The sequence below is a fragment of the Dipodomys spectabilis genome, unplaced genomic scaffold (assembly GCF_019054845.1).
Source record: "Dipodomys spectabilis isolate Male_0828 unplaced genomic scaffold, ASM1905484v1 ptg000138l, whole genome shotgun sequence".
Classification (NCBI taxonomy): domain Eukaryota; kingdom Metazoa; phylum Chordata; class Mammalia; order Rodentia; family Heteromyidae; genus Dipodomys; species Dipodomys spectabilis.
In genome coordinates this window covers 10,993,684-11,017,074 of record NW_024870815.1, presented here as the reverse complement: position 1 = coordinate 11,017,074, position 23,391 = coordinate 10,993,684, and the positions used below count along the sequence as shown (strand labels likewise).

Genomic DNA, 23,391 nt, shown 5'->3' with positions numbered 1-23,391 from the left:
ATGAGGTATTTTTTTCCCCCGTTCAGTTCCTTACTTTCGGTAGGACACATAGATAACAGGAAATTTTAGTTGATAAGTAAGGAAATTAATTGTTTTATAAGAGGGCATGGGCCATTAGCAGGATGTGCTGGTAATGGAGGCATCTGAACAAACTCAAATACCAAATGTCTGTGAATATTCCTAAAAGCTTGAGTAATTTAAAGAGTATAAGTCAAAATCTGCCACTTCACCACTTCTGTAAACAATAGTGATATGAATAGATTTGGCTAAGAGCACAGTTTCTACTGCAAATTGTTGATTGACTTAAATAGAGCCTTCTCAATAAATACTTTGTTATCAGTACAGCTTTCATGTATAAATCTAAGTTATTGGTTGAATTTTTGCCTTTCATGTCATTATGGGATAGCATAAGACAATAAATAAATATGTCACCAATTTATGATACATTTTAAGTCATATTACTAGTAATAATAATATTAATTACTATTCCTAGTAATATTACTATTATGAGTAATGAGAATATTCATATACATACTGCTAAGTGTATTAATACTACTAGTAATATTAATAGTATTTATATATTGCTGTTCCTAACTTCCTATATTTTTTCTTATGAATTCAAATGCATTGACCTTTCCCACCTGTTCAGCAACAAAACCTGCCTTATATTATGCACTATAATTTTAGTTTAAACTGTGAATCTACAGCGACTTCTAGCATCTACCTTCTCCATCATTGCTATTCAGTTACCTCAAACAGACCTCTGTTCCTATTAGGTGTATGTTTCTACCTTTACATTTGCAAAGTTAAAGCTCTCAATTCTAACAGAATGACAGCATGTTAGTAAACTTTTCAATGTTTTATCTTCACACATTCAGTGTGATTGAAAGAGTAGATCTCTACAGCAAGTTGATATGGTCATCTGAGCTAGCTAGGGTAAATTCATGGTTATATCAAATAGATTCAAAGGAGCATAAGGTTCAAAGCGATGCAGATATTTTCTTGATTATGTGACAGGTGTAAGGTGAAAGACCAAGTTTGTAGAGTTGTGTCTTCTCATGCATTCAGAGATACTTATTGAGATGCTGTCATCTTCAACACATGGCTTTCAAAATTGACTGAGCTCTGTACTATAGGTAACAAGGGCAGGAGGTAGGGACTCATGAAACAGAGGACATGGAACTTTAGAAGCCAGGTCTGGCATAGCACTACTCTTTCCTATCATGTTCCATTGGATAATAGCCTAGTCACATGCTAATATATGAAGGCGAAGAGAGCTGGAGAATATAGTATCTCTATGGAAAGTCATTTTCCAATGAAAAATATATAGACTACTTTTGCTAGATAATTGACTATACTTTCTACTATCCATAAGTATTTCAGAAGCAATGAACACCTTCTGCAATTCAGACAGAGTTCTTGATATGCCTAGTATTTACGTCTTCCAGAGTCAATGTATTGTGACTGGTTTCAGGACTTGATGCCACACCATACACAGAATTCCAATACCACTCTGATCATTAGTTCATGTGGCTGAATCTATACATTTCAGGAAGATTTTTAATTCTGCCTCCTCACTCTTGCTTCCAGAGAGGCCTACTGAGCCATAAGCTACATATGCAGCATTTTGGATAAAGTATTGCTTTATGACCACTGGCTAAAGAAAAATTCTAGATAATAGGTAAGGCCTCAACAAAGTCATTAGAAATTAATTGATTCCTTATGTTTATAAATCTGAGATCCCGTGAAAGAAAAATGACTCCATGGTTTATAAACCAGATATATATTTACATTGATTATAAATTACATTTGCTAGATGCTATTTGTCATATTTTAGCAATATTTATAGGATTGATTACAAATCCTATTTCGCTAAGATTTTAAAGTACATCTTGAGCTCAGAGATAACAGTTAGAAGTTTTCTATCCTGATTTTTATTGTTAAAGATTTAATGAGCAAATACAAGATTAGAAAAATTATGTTGAATGTAGGTATATTCAAAGTAAAGTTAAGCGGGGAAAAGAAAGACTTGTAGTGAGGATGATAGAATTTGTGAGTTGAAACTTTAGCAAAGAATGTAATAAGCATTGTCTTCAGAATATTGCTTCAGTAATGACATTTGGGAAAATAAGTGTCAAGTCTTCACGCCTTCTCTCTGAAGGAAAGTTGGACAGGCCTGGCCAAGCTGGCTACAGCTAGAGGGGCCCCCCTAGAAGGTAAAAGTGACACTTATTTGCACATGTGGTACATGATGCCAAAGTCCAAATACCAAGTTATGTTCCAAGAAGAGATGCCAAGGGTCAATTTGCAGAAATGTGTCCAAATGTGCTGTCAAAGCAAGGAAGTCTGAGAATCAAAGCCAACACAACCAAGAAATAAGGAAAGCTACATTAAGAAACAATGGGTCCAAACTTGGAACTGGGAGGTAATTACCAGGTTCTCAAGTTTCGGCCGTCATGGTTAGAGGTGAAGCATAAGATGAGACAAGCCAGAATATTTAAAGGACTCGAAACTGAATAGTGAATAAGCAAATTGACTTTTAAAAACTAACTGGGATCAAAATTAATACCACCAGAGAGGACTTTTAGAAATATGACATAAATAGTTACAAATGTAACTTGAGTTGAAAACCTTGATAAATCTTGGCTCTTCCTAAACATAGTCTTCATTGACTTCATCTTCAAATAAAATTTTGAATTTTAACCAATAAAGTAACTAATATGGAAGCTATTGGCAGAAGATTTATATAAAATATTAGAATCTTAACAAGGCACTTATTCATTAATCCCTTTATAGGGCAGTTTAATTTGTTGCCCCCAGAAAAATAAAAGATAAAGTGCTACAGAGCAAAAATTGGGGAATAGAAATGTAATGTATGATCTTAGACTGAATTTCCTTGAAACAAGCAAAGATGCAAGAATCCATTGACAAGTGACTTATGAAGTACTTCCAAAAAGGGGGAAATAGCAAGCTAGTGAGAAAGGCAAGAGAGAAAGATGAACACACCAAATAAGATGCACTTTCAGGCAAAACTTCCCCTCTGAAAGAGAGTTATATTTTGATCCCACCAGGAATCTCTGGAGTACAGGCTTCACCTCAGTTATCCTCCCAAGGCAAAATGTCAGTATTGTATCTTCTATACTGTGATATTGCACCAAATCATCATTACCTACAACTCCCAATGAGCTGGCAATTCTGGCTCTCTTATTAGTAGTTTAAGAGAGTCATTTTTGACAGGCTAATAGAACCATAAATGTAACAAACCTGAGATGAAAACCTAATGAGTCAATTAATGCATCTGAGAGGATATGGGAGGGTGGTTAATATTTGTGTATGTTTGTCTTGCATCAGTCTCCATTTGAGATGTGATTAAAAAAAACAAGACCATACTCTGGGTAGTTTATGAACAGCAGAAATAGAGTTCTAACAGTTTAAGAAGCTATGAAGTCCCAGATCAAGTTGCCTATATATCTGGTCACCTGTGAAGCCTTCGTATCCTCGCAAGAAAAAAGACACTAATGCTATTCATTAGGGTGGGGCCAATGGCAAAAAGAATTCTCAAACTACCCACCCCTAATATTTTTACACTGGATGCTGGGTCCCAACATAAGTACTTTGGGGAGGCACTAATTTCAAACTATACTATTATGAATCTCTGTAGCAATAAAATTTTTTATGTGATCATATAATAAGATATTCTTTTATAAAGACATTTTATTAAAATTAGTATATGAGAATATACACCAATCACAACAAAAATTAGAAATAAAATAACTTCTCAATCATTACCACCAAGGACGTATAATGAAAATATTTTTAAAAAGTGCAACTGTAACAAAAATTATTTGGATCTGGGAAGTAGTGTCTCACACTAGCTCCTAAAAGGCTAAGATTTGAGGATCACAGTTCAAAGCCAACCTGGCCTGAAAAAGCCATCGTATTTCCAGTTAACCAGCATTCTATTGGTGGAGTGCCAGCCTGGAATGAAAATTCGAGGGAAAGTGCCCTGGCCTTGAGTTCAAGCTCCAATTACAGCACGCGCGCGCGCACGCACACACACACACACACACACACACACACACACATTATCTGAAATAATAAATAGAAAAAGCAACATAATAATGGCTCGATCATTTATAATGGCTGAACAAAATATAAACAATCATCATCATTAGGATATAATGACATGAATTATATTAAATGTTCAATTAAAATAAAAATATAAACCATACAGGATCATAATTACATTTTGATAAAATGTAGTGCTAATTAAAATGCTTCATAAGTAAGAACTGGTATTCTAAATAAAAACTTTTCAAATGTACTGTAAAATCTATCAGACATTCAGGAAATATTTGATAGACATACCCTACACAATGAGATTTAAACTTATCTACATTAACTTATGAGGAATTAAACAAAAGCAAATACAAACCCAATGAGATCAAATAATACTTGTAGTGTTTAATTATCATAGATACATACACAATCTCTCTCTCTCTATTTTTTTATTTTTTATTTTTGTCAGTCCTTGGGCTTAAATCCAGGGCTTGGGCTCTGTCCCGAAGCCTTCCTGTACTCAAGGCTAGCACTCTACCTACCACTTGACCCACAGTGCAATTTCTGTTTTTTTCTGAGTAGTTTATTGGAGATATGAGTCTTAGGGACTTTTCTGCCTGGGCCAACTTTGAACTGTGATCCTCAGATTTCAGCCCCCTGAGTATCTAGGATTACAGGCATGAACCCCCGGTGCCTAGTTTCATGTACGATCTTTTACAACAAAAATACCTTTATGAAAATGAATTCTTGCCAGGCTCCAGGTAAGTGTTTCTAATCACAAATGAAGTGATAGGTAGGTAGGTAGATAGATAGATAGATAGATAGATAGATAGCCATCTGACAGATCCACCAGTGCCCAGCTTACAATGATATTTTAATGCAAAAATATTTTAATCCTCCTCAATATCTACTGTCACAAGCTTGCTTATTTTTAACATTTCTACCCACATTGCTACACACACACGGATATGTAAGATTTGCTTTTGATCATTACAGATGCAACGTTACGTGGAACATTTTTACCTTCCCTTCTTGCTTCACAATTCTGTGTAGCTTCCAGAGACAGACATGTACACATTTATCTCACTAAGTTTGAAAAGGTTGATATGAAAAAATCTCAACAGATTGTAGCAAGGAATTTTGGAATGACTCAATTTTTGTCACCTACATTTCACTGTTTATATTTTAAATATGTATTTTTATTGTAAAGATACTGTACAGAGGAGTTACAGTTACATTTTCCTACATTTATTTACTCCATGATTCATGAACCTTACATTATCACAGCCAAGTCCACTATTGACATCATTTTAAACTCTTGGTCTTACAGTCTATGAGTTCAATATACCAATCTATAAACATAGCTTCTTAATTTTAGGGTGATTTTTTGCTATCTTTTCTTAGAATTTGGTAGTTTTCCTAATATACATATGTATATTTGTAAAATTGCATCTTAGCTCTTCATTTTAGTGTAAATAGAATTGTTTTATTTATTTTTATTTTTTAGTTGGTTGTGGGGCCTGAACTCTGGGCCTGGGCTCTGTCCCTCAGCTCTTCAGCTTAAGGCTAGTGTTCTACCACTTGAGCCACAGTGCCACTTCCGGCTTTTTCTGCTTATGTGGTACTGAGGAATCAAACCCATGGCCTCATGCATGCAAAGCAAGCACTCTACCACTGAGCCACCTAACTCTAGAATTGTATTTTTAATTTCAAGTTCTAGTTGTTCATTTTGGATAGAAGTGTGATAGATTTGCATTTTAGCCTTATATCCTGCAGCATTAGTTCCAAGAGTACACTTAATTATTTCTTTCAGGTTTTCTATATAGATGATCGTGTGATCTGCAAAGACAGATTTACTATTCTTTTTAATTTAATTAATTAATTATTTTTTTGCCCATCATGGGGCCTGAACTCTGGGCCTGGGTGCTGTCCCTCAGCTCTTCAGCTCAAAGCTAGCGCTCTACCACTTGAGCCATAGTGCCACTTCCAGCTTTTCCTGCTTATATGGTGCTGAGGAATTGAACCCAGGGCCTCATGCATGCAAGTCAAGCACTCTAACACTGAGCCACCTTCCCAGACCCTCCTTTTAATTTATGTATGCTTTATTTCCCTGTCCTATTACTTGAGTGGGAATCCCCTTACAATATTTAAAAGCAGTAGTAAGAAGAGTCAATCTTGCCTTGTTTCTAAACTTTGAGGAAAACTAAACTTTTTGCAGTAATGAATTACATTAGCTACAAATATTTCTGTGAACAAATGTTTATGAAGTTTTTTGCTAGTTACCCAAGTGTTTAGCATGAGTGGATATTGAATTTTGACCTTTTGTTTTCTGTATCTACTGTTTGATTATATGAATGGTTTCTTTCTTAGTCTGCTGATGAGATCAGTTACATTTATCAGCTTAAATTATTGGTCGGTATTGAAACCCTGGGATACATTGCAGTTGATCGTAGTGTATAAATTTACTTCTACAAGATGTTGAATTCAATTTCTAACATTTGTTGAAAATTTGTAAATCTATGTTAATAAGAGATACTAGTTTATCATTTCTGTTGCTTACAATATACATATCTGGTTTTGGTATTTGGATAAGGCTGATAGCATAGAATGAGTTGGACTCTGTACTGTTTCTATTTTCTTTCTGAAGAGATTATACATATTTGGCTTCATTTTATTTAAATATTGGTTAAAATTCACCATTGAACACAGTTAAGCTTGATACATTCTGTTTCAGTAGGTTTGACTTGGAAAACCTTAATATTGTTACTTCAGTTTCTTTATAATAGATACAAGCCTGCTTGTATTTATTTTCTTTTTCTCACTGCATGGATTTTGACAGATGTGACTTTCAAGGAATTGGTTCGTTTCATTTAGTTTATAAAATACTTGGGGAAATGATGTGTGTAATATTCCTTTATTGTCCTTTTAATATTCATAGGATCTACAATTTTCCCTCTTTTAGTTCCCGTATTAATCATTTGTGTTATCTTTTATTAGACTGGTATAGGCTTATTGATTCTTCTCAAAGAATGTGTTTTTTTTAAATTGTGTTCTCTCTATTGATTTCCTGTTTTTAATTTCATTGAGTTCTGCTCTTTTATTATTCTTTCTGTGGCTGTGCTTACTTTGAACTTAACTTTCTTTTATTATATTATTCTTGGGATAGAAGCTTAGGTAATTGATCTTCCTAAATCTCTAATGTGCTTTAAGTCATTTTGATAAATTGTGTCTTCCCTTACTCATTACGCATTTCAACTGTAAAGGTTTATTCTTGTCTGTGTAATTTTGAGGGGAAAACCCTTCTGGACTAGAGATGAATCTCAGTGGATGAGCACCGGCTGATAACACACAAATCCCTGAGCTAGATTCCTAGCCACACCAACTTGCTCTCTCCCACCAAAAATCAAATCAGAAAATGCCTCTCCTCTTAGTTGTTGGGGATTTGTTTTTTTTTTTTTTATCATAAATGGGTGCTGAATTTTCTTAATTTTTTTCTTTGCACCGAATAAAATGGGCTTTTCCTTCTTATCCTATCAGGATGATGATTAACATAGATTGGTTTCAAATGCTGAAGATACACAGGAGGGGATCCGGGAACATAGTTCAGTGGTAAAATCCTTGCCTGGTATATACAAACTCCTGCACTTGATCTCCAGAACTGAATATCTATATATCTATATATCTATATATATATGTATGTATATATACATATATATATATACATACATATATATATATACATATATATATGGGGGATAAAATTTGCTTACATTTAATATGCCTTCTATATGTACTTTATTCTACGTGATAATTTTAAACCATTTGTATATATTCAGGAGAGATGCTATTCTTTAAATTTCTTTTGCAATGTCTTTGTCAGACTACTTTGTCTGACTTGTAGTAAGTTGAAAATGTCTTTTCCTTTCCTTTAGTGATTTTTTTTTACAACACTGAGGTTATTCATTTGTAGTATTTCTGAGAACTCTTCGGTGACATCATCTGTCATGCTTTCTTTTGGCCAAATTCACACTGAGAAGTTCACTTTCTTTAACAGGGCTCTTATTCACATTGCTTGGGAGTCAGGAAGATTATGCATATTTATAAACTCATATTTCTCAACTTTATGGAGAAATCTTGGTCATTTCTTTTTGTCACATGCTTTCATATTTTTATTTTGGGCGATATTATATTGAAATCTTATAGTATGGTGCTATAAATCTCAGTGTCATTCTTTATTCTGTAAAAGCTTTTTGATTATTTTCTAGAGGAACAAGGTAGTATACTCTTGCAGCCCCAGTGCTCAGAGGGCTGAGACAGGAAGATTATGAATTTGAGGACAGTTTGAGCCACCCTGCATAGCAAGATTACAGCCTGTTTCCAAAAATAAAAACAATTCTTTATCTTTTTTTAGACCTATAACTGTCATTGAATTATGCTAAGCTTACCGAGTCCCTTAAATTATCCATACTATTGAGTAAAATTTTTATTGTAAACATTGTGATTTTTGGTGCTAGAATTGCTACTTTTTTTTTCTTTTGAATAGTTTTAGCCATCTGCTTAGAGTTCTGCTCGTGTAGTCTTTTTGTGACATTGTCCTTTGCTGGAATATAGTGCATAGCTTCTTCAAATCCCTTCTGTGCTAACTCCATCATTGGAGCTATCTCCAATATACTGATTGTCCTGGCTCTTGAGAGCGGGTCACTGATTTTTGCGTATGTTGAATAAATTTCGACTGGACACGGGACATGGTAAACGACATGTGGTATAATGTTACAGTCCTCCCAGGCATTAAGTTGCTTGTTCTCAAACTACAAGCTCTGCAACAGCTCACATCTCAGCTCCGTACTTCATCTCCAGCTGTGGTCCCTTCCACACATGTTCCGTTGGTTAGTCAGATAATTGTATAGAAGTTTTACAGAGACATTGCAGCTCCTCTTCCCTGGCCCTCTTGTTTCTAGATCTGTCCCTCACTTTCCAATGGCCAAGATCATCACTCTTTCTTTTTGTGTTTTAAGCAGCAAAGCTGTAGTTCTCCATTACAGATTTATCATCTTGCGTGACCCACAACTGGCCCTCAAACTTCACCCCGGATAGTCACAAATTCTCCACAATTCCAGGGACCGTATCTGAGTATGACAACGACTAGCATAAGAAAATATCAGTAACATTGTTGGAAGCCTTCCTCTATACCAGAAGTGTCCCATGGCTATCCTAAAACCAACCACCTGTGTCAATGACAATTTTATGTTCCATTTGGTATATGAACTATATGGATTGAAGGAGACAATGGTCTCACCCAATCATTTAAAAGTAATGTCAACAAAGTAATCAGTCTCGGGCTAAGCAGTCATTCATGTATACCACCTAAACATCTGCATGTTAAAAGCAGTAATCCTTTTCATATAGATAGATAGGAATTGTGGGCTCCACAATTATACAGTGTGGTGCTGTTAGGACTAAATACTGGATAACTTTCATAAAACTAGAATTGAAAAATGCACAAAGTGAGAAGTAAGCTTTACTTCCATCTAATTGCAGAGTCAGTAAGAACATTATAGATAAGAATTAATTCCAACTATGTGTATAAATGGAACAAGAATAGTTTTCTAGTGGAGAAAGGTACAGGTTAATAGATATTCACATTAGAAAAACATTCAGACAAAGGGAAATTATTGTACTAAGATTTTTTTCTTTAAAAAAATTGTGGGGGGTGGGGGAAGAAAGAATGGTTACGATGAATTGTGTCATATCATTACAAAGGCTGAATAGCCCTAACATCCTTAGTTCGAAAGTTGGAGGTTCAGGAGAACTGGTTATGATGTTTGAGTCCAATTCTGAACCCAGAGAACCTGAGATGTAAGTATAAAAGCCATAGGCTTAGCTGGGCACTGGTGGCTCACGCCTGTAATCCTAGCTACTGAGGAGGCTGAGATCTGAGGATGGCGATTCAAAGCCAGCCCCGGCAGAAAAGTCCATGGGCCTCATCTGCAATTAACTGCCAGAAAACTGGAAGTGGTGCTCAAGTGGTAGAGTGCTCACCTTGAGCTGAAGAGCTCAGGGACAGTGCCCAGGCCCAGAGTTCAAGTCCCACGACCAAAAAACCAAAAGCAAGCCATAGGTTTGATAGCCCAAAACTTATTTTCCTGCATGAGTCTGAAGGCAGGAAAAGCCCGATATCACGGCTCCATAAGTTAGGCAGGAGGAAATCTCCCTTAACTCTGGGAAGGTTAGTCTTTTATGTTCAAATTTGGCCTTCAACTGATTGCATGAGGTCCTCCAATTGTAGGAAGGGAAGTCTTTATTCCATCTACTCATTCAAATGTTAATCACATTTTTTTAGTCTATCCAGACTGACTAGTCCTTGAACTTGTGCTTGGTGGAAAGTGAGAAAGGGAGGAACAATAGAGAATACTTGTTAGGGCTTATATGTAACTATTATAGGCTTAATGTAATTATTCCATTGTCAGATGACACTGGATCTATAAGTTAGAGAATATACATCTGGTTCTGACACTAACAGTTATATGGCATTGCCATAATATTTAGAAAAAAAAAGACTAGGTGATTTAGTTCTAAAATTCTTTAATCTATGATGTTTAGAATAATCATTAATGCAACATACTAACATTGAACTGTGGCCCCTGTTTTTCAGTAGTTGGGAAGCCTTCAAAGTGATGGCTGACATGTTGTGTTCCAAGGAAATGTCCTTTTGTCACAGAATAAACCCAGAAGAATAGTCTGGACCACAAAGCACACACACATCATCTGCTGAGGCAACCGTTGCTTTGTTCCAATATTTGGTCCAATTTAGAACACATTGATTTCATGCTCTATACATTTTGTCAATTTATTATGAAATGGTCATCAAAATGTACAATTGGGTGCTGTCTGTCTGAGCAATGAGGTTGTTTGTTGGGAGTTGGGGAATCTTAAAACGATATCACTTTTGGAAGATGGACTGAAAAGGATCTATTACTCCATTCTGCTATGTTCCTACCTAATGGAGGTCTAAATCCTGCCAGGGGAGCCTCACACACTCCTCAAATTGGGAAGAGTGTCTCTTCCATTACTCTCCACCAAAGAGGGGCATAGACTCGGGCTTTTACTCCTGCAGTTATCTAATGAAAGACCAGGATTTGGATGCCTGCTCCCTCCAAATGCCAGACAAGGGTTCCTAGCACCCCTTGTACTGGATGCTTGTAGGAAACAGTTCCATGATGTAACACTGAACCTTTCCCTTCTCCTCCCTTAATAGCTCATTTACAGAGTGTGCTTTTTCTTCCTGGAAGTCACAGTACCAAAGCATTCCATTTCCCTTCCAACAACATAATACCAGCCACAGTTTCCAATTTTCTCTAATAGTCACTCATCCTTTCCTTCACTGAGTAGTCTTGAAAATTTCACTTTGCAATTAAATCACTTCAACCTGGGAAAAAAATAATAATAAAGCATTCTGACCTTATGATAGAAGCAAAAGTTTTTGAGACTTAAAAAAGAAGCTTGCTCCCCAAACTTCATACAACAATTAACTTCTTCCTGAATTATTAGTTGGCTATCATGAACATACAGCCATGTTTATTTTCAGTGGGCCTTAAACGGGAGTGTTTATCAATAAAATGTTTCTAAGTACTAAAACCTGCCGTACTTTCTATTACTAAATGTGGATGTTGCTTTATTAAAAGAATAGAATCTGAGATTTCTATCTTTACCAAATGTAGGGGGTTTTTGTTGTTGTTGTCTGTATTTTATTTCCCCTTCTTATTTACCAAAAGCCAAACTAGTCATCTCCCATTCACTTACTTATAATTTTTTAAAATTTTAAACAATTTTATTTTAGATTTCCTTGTTAGACTTTAAATGTTTACTTTCAAAATACATTTTTAAAAATTCAACTCCAAAATAGGTTTAAAAATGACAAGTTTGTTACATAAATTCTAATTATTAAATAAAGTATAAGTAGAAACATTTATTTTTCATAGCCTCTTTTGTTCTCTTAAAGAAAAAAAAAAAAAGAATTGGCATCATGCCTCCAATCTTGAGAGGTCACCTTGGGATCTTGTTTTCAATATTGTCACTGAAGGAAGCTCCAAATGCTAGCAGGGACTGTCCTCAACTAGCTTGAAGAGTTTGTTCTCCACAAATTCCATAGAAGCTTTGTGCAGCCTTCCAGCCTTGTGTTTCTAAGCAAAATAACCAAATTATCTTTCATCTTAGCACAAAAGTAGACCAGGAGTTAGGTCTCTGTCCCAGGGGATGGGGAAGAAGGGTCATTTGACACAGAGCATTCCCCACTCAGGGATAAAGACTCTCTTTACTTATTGTGGTATCAATCATCAGAGGAGGCAGCTGTATGAAACCAATGTCTGCATTTGAGAACATGACACAGAAGCAAAGGAATTCCTTTTATTTGAGTATATATTCAGAACCCAAAACTTTTTAGAATAAACAATAAAATTAGATACACAAAACAAAAATACAAAAACACCAATAAAAACACTACAGTCTTAAATCTTTCCAACAGAGCTACCTCCAAATTTTGTCATCTTATCTTACAGAGGTTTAAAGCACTTAATCTGACTACATACAGCTTTTCCATGCAAAAGACTGTGTCCAATTTGGACAATTCCTGTATCTGGCCACTTGGGCAAATTATTCCACCTTCTTAGACTTGGACATGCAAATCTGTGGTGTGTATTCCTTCCTACCTCCTCTCCTAACTAGTCAGACAGGAAAGTCTGTTCTTAAAACATTTAAATTTCTTACAAAATTTCCATTTACAATACCTTTATTGTCCTGTTGTATTAAATAATTCTTTTTCTAGCATTACTCCCGATATTCTAGAAATTAGCTCCTAAAATAGAATTCAGTAAGGAGTCACCTAAATAACATTTAAAATGGAACCGAGCTATAATACACATTGGTACCATCCATATGGTATAAGTAATATTGACGCACACAAAAGTTGTTTGTATAAAGATGTGAGAATTTGCGGCTGAGAAGGTAGCTCAGTGATTGAGTGTTTGCTTTGCATGCATGAGGCCCTGGGTTTGACTCCTCTGCACCACATAAGCAGAAAGAGCTGGAAGTGGTGCTGTAGCTCAAGTGTTAGAACACTAGTCTTGAGCTGAGGGACAGCACCCAGGCCCAGAGTTCAGGCCCCATGACTGACCAAAAAAAAAAAAAAAGTGAGACTTTTATAGCATAGATATTCCATTTTATCCAAAACTGAAATAGTAAAAGAAAAATGGATAACTTCATAAGCCCAAGAAATCTTTCTTTCTAGTACAATAAAATAGGAAGAATATGCATTATTCCTCTAGCAAATGAACATAATTTTATGGTCAAAGGCAAAAAAGTGTTTCTTTTCCACAAGGTGGTCTAACTAAATATTTCAAAATCCTTTGTGCTTGAATACTGATTGAAAGCATCCCAACCTCCATTGATAACTGAGATGGGAATATGAAAGCCAGACTTCACACCTAATGCTTCAGGCAAGAAGAAAACAATATAAAAACTCTTGAGCAGAAGCTAGTTGGAAAATGACACATTTTAAACTGTTATCTTTAGTTGTGTGTCAAGGTACTTACTCAGATGAGTCCGCTGATTTAGGTATAGTCCAGTGCATCTTCAGCCTCAAGACATAATCTTCTAATGACACTCATTAAAGGAAATGTGGACTTTTCCACAATTTCACATGCTAAATGCCCCTAGAGATTTCCCTTCATGTCTCTCAGATCCATAGGCTCAGGAAGGATCACTGCTGTTCTCAGAGTCTACACCTTAAATACGGTAGGCTTAAATTCTTACTATTTTCTAGTCTGGTGCCTACACAGTGATGCTTCATCACTACTGATTAGCTGGTTCTAACAACTGGCTTCAACTTTCCGGCCAGTTTTTATTTAGGGTTTTGTTTTTTATTATTTTTAAACATGTAAAGCAAGGACTATAGAATGAGGAAAATGAAAGTCTTTTCAGTTAAAGAATGAAAAAAAATTCTATAATTGCTCCAGATAACAGTATGAGAAGAGGAAGGAAAAAGTCTTGGTTTGACCTTGTAGGCTCTGATCTGTACTGATTTCTCTAAGACAGCATTGGTGAAGTTTTTAGAATTGTCTGGACAGTGACCAGTCTATAAAATTTACTATATTGGTATTTCATCTTCATATGTTTGATATTATACCCAGATTCTCTTGCCTCACTCTTTTTGTTTTGAAAAATTCTCTTTAGATGAAAACAAACTGTCAATAGCTCAAAATGGGACACAATTTTTTTAAAAAATCATTTATCTCATTTTATGCATCATATTGCAAATGAAGTTTAATATAATATTTTATTCACAAAAATAATGACTTAAAGATGAATAGAGCTTATATTAGAAAAACATTTAAAAATGTCATAATAAACTGGAAAGAAGCAAGGCAGTTTTAAACCTGAGCTCTAACCACAGATTTCTATAAATGCATTTCATATGTACACGTAATTTTCACTTTATTGGATTATTTTTCTGTTATATAGAAGTATTTTATTGAACATACTTTAAAGTGATTGACTGATTTTTGGACTGCCAACTCATTAGCTAAATAAAAAGCTCTGGAATCAAATCAATCATAATGTAATCATAGATACATATAATAATAGATTATAGATTTCTTGAGAACAGATGTCATATGTCATTATCTTTTATACAGTCAAAGAAACCAGTCCTTCGCCACCCAAGCACTAGATGCTTTACATTATGTTTTGTATTACATTGCACTTTTCATGCACTTTGTATATTCCCAAAAATTGCATAATCACGCACTGGCCACACTGTATTCTGCCGTCAGCGTCCTATTTAGGACGGAAGTCATTGCCGCTGATTCAAAGGTTTACCTGAAATGATTAGGTATTGAAGTAGAGGTATATATATATTTCGAAGAAAAATAAGGGTGGTTTCAGCAAACGAAAAATAATACCCTGAGCTCCCTCCTATGTGTCCATCCTCTGGAGATCCACTGTCTCCTGGGCAATGTCAACTGTCAATCATCTATCAGAGGAGCATGCATGGAGGCACCAATGTCAGAACAGAGATGGCAGAGAAGGGGACGGGGAAAATGCTGAGTCCTAATCTGAAAGACAAAAACCACTGGCAGAACAAATATGACACTTACCATGACACAATTTCTATCATTTCTGCAGCGTAGAAAATATATATCTTCTCTGTTAAAGTATATTGCATACAAGCAAATTTACTAAATAAATTGTGTAGTAGATCAAATTGCACTTAACCATATTTATATTTCAAAGAAGAGAAGATACGTTAGGGGAATTTTATCGGGAGTTAATGAAAATAATTATACAAAGTATAAAATATGAAACCACAAGTCTGGCAGCATAAGGAAAGGAGAACAAGAAGTGAGAGGAGCTGACAGAAGGATGTGGCTCAAATCCTCATCCTGTCGGAGAAATCTAGAATGAAGGATTATGCTAGGAACACGCAAATTTGAGAAGCTAATAAATTGCACAGTTTTGCTGAACTGTTTTTGTGAAGAAGAACAATCAGAAAAAAAATTTCAAGGGCTCTTTTACTCTTCCCAAATCCCTTCCTCTGCTTTTAGAATCATAAAATAACCCTATTTTCCCCTTATTGATGATAAAGCAATTTAAACCAACCATTTATATACACATGCAAGCATGTCCTTCAGAGGGTAAGTCGTTTGATCTCATTTAGTAGAGAAACTATGCACTATTCAAGATGTCCAGCTAGCATATAGTAGGTATTCAATAAGCACCAGTTGAATACAAACCAATTAAGAACCACATGAGCACATTGTAAATATCTGTTGTGTCAAGACACCAAAACTTTAAAGAAAACATTGTAATTTGTCTTCATTCTCCAGCAAAAATAACTAATATCAGATTTAAAATGTAGACATATGTAATAGTTCAAGAAATGTAGAGGGCTTGAAGTAGAAGCACACATCACCTACAAAGGGGCAGCTGGAAGCAGGAAACAAAGGTCTTCAGATAGTTCACAACTTTGTCAAGGGGAGATTCTGTTTACCATCATCTAGGAGGGGACAAACAGCAGTTTTGTGGAAACAGGTTTGCTGTGTTTGGTACCAAGATGCAGAATTCTGCTGATTTATTATGAGCATATTTTAAACATTCCTATATATAACTTATTTTTTTTTCTTTCCAATGTTCCTGTTTTCCATCTTGGCCAAATTTCCTTTCCAATAGCAGATCGTCAAGTATTTGAAGGCAAGGGAATAAAGCTTTTACCTTAGTTTCAGATTTTGAAAGAAAAAAGTTATTTGAGCTAATACCTATGCTTTGAAGTATAATGTTTCTTTAGCAAATCAACATTAAGTCTCAGAAAGCTGAACTAAATTATACATCTACTTTCCTAAACGGCAACATCAATTTCCCAGAGAAGAACTTACAATTCCAAATAAGTTTTTAAAAATCCCTGGACATCCTAAAAAATACACAGTATGCAATGCTCTTTAAATTTGTTAATTTCACATAAAAATAGCCCCAAAATTGCCAGAAATTGAGTGATATTTGTTTTACTTTGACTAATCAACTGGTAGTTAATAATTCAACACTAACCTACTTGGTTACTATTTTATTACTTCTTGCTAAACAATTGCTGTAAAACCTAGTGTTTTTTCATAACTAAAGCCTTCTAACTTTTCTTATCTGGTGTGTCAGACATATAGAATGATGAGTGATCAATGATAAGGAGAAGAGTAGAGTGAGAAAAGAATGGAAAAGGGTAGAAGATAAACAGGTATAGAAATTGTAGCGTTACAGTCTAAAGACTGCCACTGGCATTCTGAATTCCATTCTACCACTAAGTTATTTGAACATCCATTCACTCATCCATAAAAGGCATGAATCTGATTTGATTGCAGGTTGAGCATCCTCAATGTAAAAGTCCAAAGATCAAAAGTAATCAAAATCCAACCTTTTGATGACCAACAGAAAGCCAGGAGTAGAAAGTTCTACACCTGACCTCACAGGCTGAGTTGCAACCCAAATGAAGTAAACTAAAATATTGAATAAAATTAACTTCAGGCTATATGTAAAATATATATCAGATATGAATGATGAGATATTTTGGGAATGGGACTCATCATACTGGCTCTAATGTGTTGGACTATTCTCTATGGGAGCCACATCTCTTTCCTCTTACTTGGACCTTTTATTTAAAAATAAAATAGTGGAAAAATGACAATAATAATGCTAGATGATAATCATAATGTATCACTTTTTCATTTGTCTAAATATCACTAAGCATGACCATTATTTTTAGTGCAGCATGGAAGCAAAATAAACCCTCACAGCACCTTACCAATGGCATCCTTATATCTGAAAAGGGGAATGAGTTGGGCATACACTCAGAAGGCCTGCACATGTCTACATTGTGGAACTGCCTGGCTGACTTTTGACCTGACTAAGCATTATTTGAAGCAGCTTACTGACGCTGCCAATAACATCACACATAATAGAACACACATCTTGTAACTGAGCCACAAATGGTGCTGAGCAACATAAAGACTCCATGCTTAAAATGTAAACCAGTGCAATAGAATAGCTACTGAAAGATTTCCCGAGACCCACACAGATTGCCTGCTATACATGTAAAAGCCACATTTTAGGATTCTTTAATATCTACTGTTATGATCTTGCTTTTAAAGAGCCTCAATAATTTCTCAAGACACCACATTTAACAAAAGACCGCATCTATTTCTCTCAATAAGGATTTGGCCTAATATAACAGGATATGTTTAGGGCATAGAAATAAAGAGTACTTTCCAGAGATTGGATAAAAGAGAAAGACGGCCTTTTAGAATTAGTAGGTACCACTCTAATCTGAGGCTTGTACTGTCCTTTTCAATCCTAGCAGAGAAACAATTAATAAAGGAACCCATTAAGACCTGATTATTGCTGCTAAAAAAGGAAGGTAGAATTTCAGCCCTTTGAAGTAACTGAGAATGATTCAGGCCTCATTACAGAGATATAATCTACATTCATACATTTATGTTAGTGATTCAAATCTATTGGGAGAGATTGAATTCCGTTAAATAGTGCATCTTTCCTGCGGAACTTTTCTCAGGCTTTCTCGGGCTAATCTAGGAGGTGACCTAACAATGCAAAGTAGGAGGGTATTTAGGGATTCAACTGTGCTATAAAAGAAAGGCTGTACCGAAGAGAGAAAAGAAGAATGCGATATAATCTAAAAAGCTATGTCAGCTTTTCCTTTGGGCTGTATTGTAAATGCCCTTCCTGTCATCACACTGTACAGAAGAGCAGCGAAATGGACCTCAGACTTTCAAACACTGCACCTGCTGCAGCCAGATATTCATGTGGAAGTTTTGAAGATGTCTTTTCCCCATTTTAGACAGAATAAAAATAAAACTCCTAGTTAAAGGCTGACAGAACTGAATAATGTCAAGTAGGGCAGAAAGCGATTAGAAGTGTGTGAGAAAGAGAGAGAGGAGAGAGGAGAGCACGAGAGAGACAGGGTGGGAAAAGGAGAGGAGAGGGAGAAAGAGGAGAGAATGGCAAGCGAGGATGTCTGGTGTGAGTTATTTAAAAAGAAAAACCCTCAAGATGGCATCAATAGTGTTGGTTCCCAGTGCAGAGAAACCCCAAAATAATAACTTCCTGTGTTTTGTAACTTTTCACAACAGAATCTTTATTGTATGGTTTCATCAACTATATTTTTTCAAAAAAATAACATGTAGTTTTAATTACTTGTCAATTCAAACATTGGGAGTTTTCTAAACTATTAGGCAAATTCAAATCCCTGACAATACTCTCTTTCAGGCATTGGTCTACTCAGGTATAAAACTGTGAACTAGGAAATTGAAATTAGCACTGTGGGTTCATTATTCAATATCCATGCTTTAATTAAAGAAGGAAGAATTTCTTTGACGTATGTTCTTTATTTGCTTAACTTTCCAATTAATAGCTACAAAAATAAGAGTTAATTATATTAAACTTAGAAATCTACTGTGATGTTCACCACATTGTTGAAATCTTTTGAATAAGCATTGCAAGGATTTATAAATAATGCAATTAAACATCTGATTCTGGCACTAACTGGTTTTGTTTCAAAAGCTCTAAACGTAAAGGAAACTATAAGAGTGCATGTAACGCCATTTTTTAAATCACTAAGCAATATGGTTGGGTACTCATTCTTAGTGCCCATCTCTAAGGCTACATTTCTAATTTCTTTGTGTTTTCTTCAGTTCACAATGAAGATTGAAACCAAATGCACGTTGTAGGGATTCTGGCTTGTGTATACAAGCTCTTCTGATTAGTTCCTTCCAAATTACAGTTGCAGTTGTTCAACTCCTAAGTTCACTTTGAAATGTTTCCATCTTAGATTGGCAGCCTATTATGTTGAACCATATGAAACTGCTACTTTTGAAGGTGGAAAGCAGTCAAATGCTGGCAATTTCATATGCCTCAACAAAACCCCAATGTCCAGCTGCCCAACATAAGATGTCAATGCACGTTCAGTAGTCCTTTCCAGCCAGACTGTGACTAGCTGGAAGTGTAATTTTAAGAAGTCATCTCTTAGGAACCCTGTCTTACTCAGCTTGGAGTGGGTTGCCAGTGTTTTAGCGTTTGTTGTTTGTTTGTTTGTTTTTCTTTATGACTTTTAACTCCAAAGACTTCCTAGGCTTGGACTCGGGTCTCTCATCTGGGATGTGAGCTAGTGACTGAGAGCAATAGGGAAGTTGGGAAGATTGTGTGGGGGAAGAGCGAAGGCAACTGGTCATGTAGTTGCATTGTAAAAACAGGGACTTTTAAAGAGTCAGTCTGAAGATGGAGAAAAAAACGCCCCTTGATAGTAAAGTGCAAGAGGAAATTGCATGGAAAAGAAAACAGACAGCCGAGCATGGAGCCAAATCGTATAGTAAACTCCGCGATCTCAATAAAGCGCGTTGGCTTTGAAGTGCACGCGTGATTCAGGGGAGGGCTCATGTTAGCAATTAGAAATCGGTCGTTTGGGGGACCCCGATTTCATTTGCGCCGCGAGAGAGGCAACGTTAAAGGGTGACGATAAATCTCCCTGAGCTTAAAAGGCAGAGAAGGCCAAAGTGTGAACTTTTTACTTCAGCAACGGAAGCGAGAAATCAGTGATTCATTAAAGCAGGAGACCTCCTTGCTCGCCGAGAGCAGAGGGAAGGCAAGCTAACGATGCCTCCTTTTTTCGCCTCTGCTCCTGCCTACCGCTTTATCATCTGCGGCTTTGAGACAGTGTATCCCGGCGTCTGCTGTGTTCTGTGCAGCCCTTTCCCACTGCGGGGAACGAGAGAAAAAGGAAAGGAAAGGCGCGCGCCAGCCTCCAGCTTTCCCCCCCGTGTAACTTGTAACTTTACAGCCAAACGTGGGGTGAGAAATCACAAGGAAGAAATCCTGCGCTAGGAAGCCAGTGGGAAAGGCCAGGGGGCTCCCCCAGGGGGAGCGGTCGGGGCTGGAAGACGGCACCCCTCGGAGGGCGCGCGGGGCACCGGCCGCTCGCGCCGGCGGTCGGCTCGGCGAGCGCCGGACGCTGGAGCCGCAATTAGTCCGAGGCGGCCTTGGGCGGCCGCTGCGCCCGCGGCGGCGGCCAGGCGGGACCCGCGGGCCCCCGGCTCCCGGCGAAGGCAGCGCGCACTCAGCCCGCTCGCTCGCTCGCTCCCCGGCTTTGGCTCTCCTCCCCCCCACCCCTCCCCAACTCCCGGCCCCTTCCCTCCTCCTCCTCCTTCTCCCCGGCGTTCCCAGCAGCCGAGGGTTTCAGATGTCCCACCGCCGTTTGACCCCCCCCCCACCCCCACCCCTCCCACCTCATTCCCCCTCCTCCTCCCCCCCCCCCGCAGCTTCTCCACCCCCTGCAAATGAGGTTTGACCCGCAGAGGCAGAGCCCACCTCTGGCTGAGAATCACTGACATTTCGACTCCAGGCTTCAACCTGTTTACAAGCGGGTTTTCCAAAGCGAAGGAGGGTGGTGGTTGGGGGGCAGGGGGGTGGAGAGAGCCAAACAAAACATCAGCCGCCATCTACCACCCCCCCCCAAAATAAAAGAGGGGGAAAAAACACCCAAGAAGTGACTACGGCAGACTTCACATCAACAGGCAACACCACCACCAAAGAGAGAGCGAGAACGCGAGAGAGAGAGAGAGAGAGAGAGAGAGAGAGAGAGAGAGAGAGAGAGAAGAAAACAACCAGGCGCTGGGGGCAGAGAGCTTGCGGAGGAGAAGGGGCGCTCGGGCTGGGGGCTCCGCAGCGAAGGGGACCCCCCCACTCCACCACCCTCGAAAGTGCCCGCCGCAGAGGGGCGCAGCTATCCCCCCTCTACCCGACCTGCGGGTATTGTTCAACGCGCTGTCATCTGTTTTTGAGACTTTTCTTCCTTTTGCATCGAACATGGTGAAGAAAAGAGTGAAGAAAAGAACAAAGTAACTCCTGCGGGAGCGACCTCACGCGCCGGTGACCCACGCCACCCGCCGCCGCCACCCGCCGCTCCCGCGCCCACCCACGTCCACCAGCGTCCACGGGCAGACCCTTCCCGGGCAGAGGCGCGCGCGCAGTGGGTCCCCGAGCACCGAGCGGCAGGAAGAGGCAGCCGGCACTTTCCAAGGAGTTATGGATGTTGGTGTATTCACTTCTGGCCAGATACGTGCCCTGAGGGAGCTAACCAGCAGCCGCCACCTCCTCCAACGATCTCCTTGTCTTGCACCAGGTCTTACCCTTCCAGTATGTTCCTTCTGATGAGACAATCTCCAGTGCCCAGAGCTCCAGTACAATGTGGAAATGGATACTGACACATGGTGCCTCAGCCTTTCCCCACCTGCCCGGCTGCTGCTGCTGCTGCTTCTTGTTGCTCTTCTTGGTGTCTTCCTTCCCTGTCACCTGCCAAGCTCTTGCTCAGGACATGGTGTCACCGGAGGCCACCAACTCTTCTTCCTCTTCCTCCTCCTCTTCCTCCTCCTCCTCCTCCTCTTCCTCCTCCTCCTCCTCCTCTTCCTTCTCCTCTCCTTCCAGTGTGGGGAGGCATGTACGGAGCTACAATCATCTCCAAGGAGATGTCCGCTGGAGGAAATTATTCTCTTTCACCAAGTACTTTCTCAAGATTGAGAAGAACGGAAAGGTCAGCGGAACCAAGAAGGAGAACTGCCCGTACAGTAAGTAACGAACGCGCGCTCCCCTCCTTCCAATTATCCACCCCCACCCCATACGGGAGGGGGGGGGGAGAAATCGGTTCCAGATGTGGCCAGCTAAATATTTACGTCCCCAACCCCTGTAAAATGATTAAGTGGAATACTTTCACACTACATCACACTCCCCTCCCGTGTATACACGGTGCTGCAGCAGGCACCCCTGCCGGAGGCGAGTTCCTCCACACACACCCTTCCCCTGGCCACCCTAATCCAGCCCTGCTCTCGCCCCCTGGGTTGTCACTTGCCTGACCACGCAGGGCGCCCTAGAGTTGTGAGGGCACAGATGACCCTTTCCGTGCTCAGTACTTTCTTGCATCTCATTCCCCAGAAAAGTTCCCCTTCTCCCACCCGCCCCCTTCTGAAAATGGCTCAGGTAAACCTAGTATGACTCCTTCCTTTTGCAGTCTTTGGGACAGGCTCCTCGAGCTGAAAGTAATTCCTCCTCCACGTGCATCGTAGGGGCTTTATGGAGAAACCAAGAAGCCAAAGTCAAAAGTCTCTTCCACTGTCTCCCCTTCACCTCTCTAAATAGGAGCACAAGTTGTGTTTTGCTTTGCTTTTTTCCTGGTTTGGATGTTTTGGTTGTTGGTGTTGTTTCCTGGTCACGTCCCTCATGGTGCTCTGAGTGACTGCAGTCCATGAAGTTAGCTTTTCAGGCACCACTGCTGCTATTTGTCTTCTGCCTGCATTCTCTCTTGGTAACATGATGCTCATGTCTGCATTGTCAATAGCATCTGCGCTGCTTTGTGGTGTCCTGTTGTACTGTTTCTTCTGAAACCTCTCATATTGCACAGCCATACTACTACAGCATTGTAAACATCTGGGACTGGATTCACACAGACCTCACACAAATTTCATTGTCATTCTTTTATTTTCAAAGTAAAAGTCATAAGTCTGTTTCCATGGTTATAGCGGATCCCATAGTGTGAGGGTTTCCCCTCAGTATATAAATTCTGCCTGATATCCTTAGATTTCCTCCCTCCCTCCCTCCCTCCCTCCCTCCCTACCTCCCTCCCTCCCTCCCTCTCTCTCTCTCTCTCTCTCTTTCTTTCTTTCTTTTTCTGTCTTTCTTTCTGTCTGTCTTTTCTTCTGTCTTTCTTACAAGGGTGTGGACTGGAAAGGGAGAAGG

At 38.6% G+C, this 23,391-nt stretch overlaps 1 protein-coding gene across 1 annotated transcript in view; it reads left to right on the top strand.

The window, feature by feature from the left end:
• The first annotated feature begins 21,847 nt into the window (after positions 1-21,847).
• The window catches only part of Fgf10 (fibroblast growth factor 10), a 72,137-nt gene continuing 70,593 nt past the window's right edge, over positions 21,848-23,391 (top strand). The window contains exon 1 of the mRNA XM_042690625.1: positions 21,848-22,226. Within this exon, the coding sequence (XP_042546559.1) occupies positions 21,848-22,226 (379 nt within the window). The remainder of the gene's footprint in view (positions 22,227-23,391) is intronic.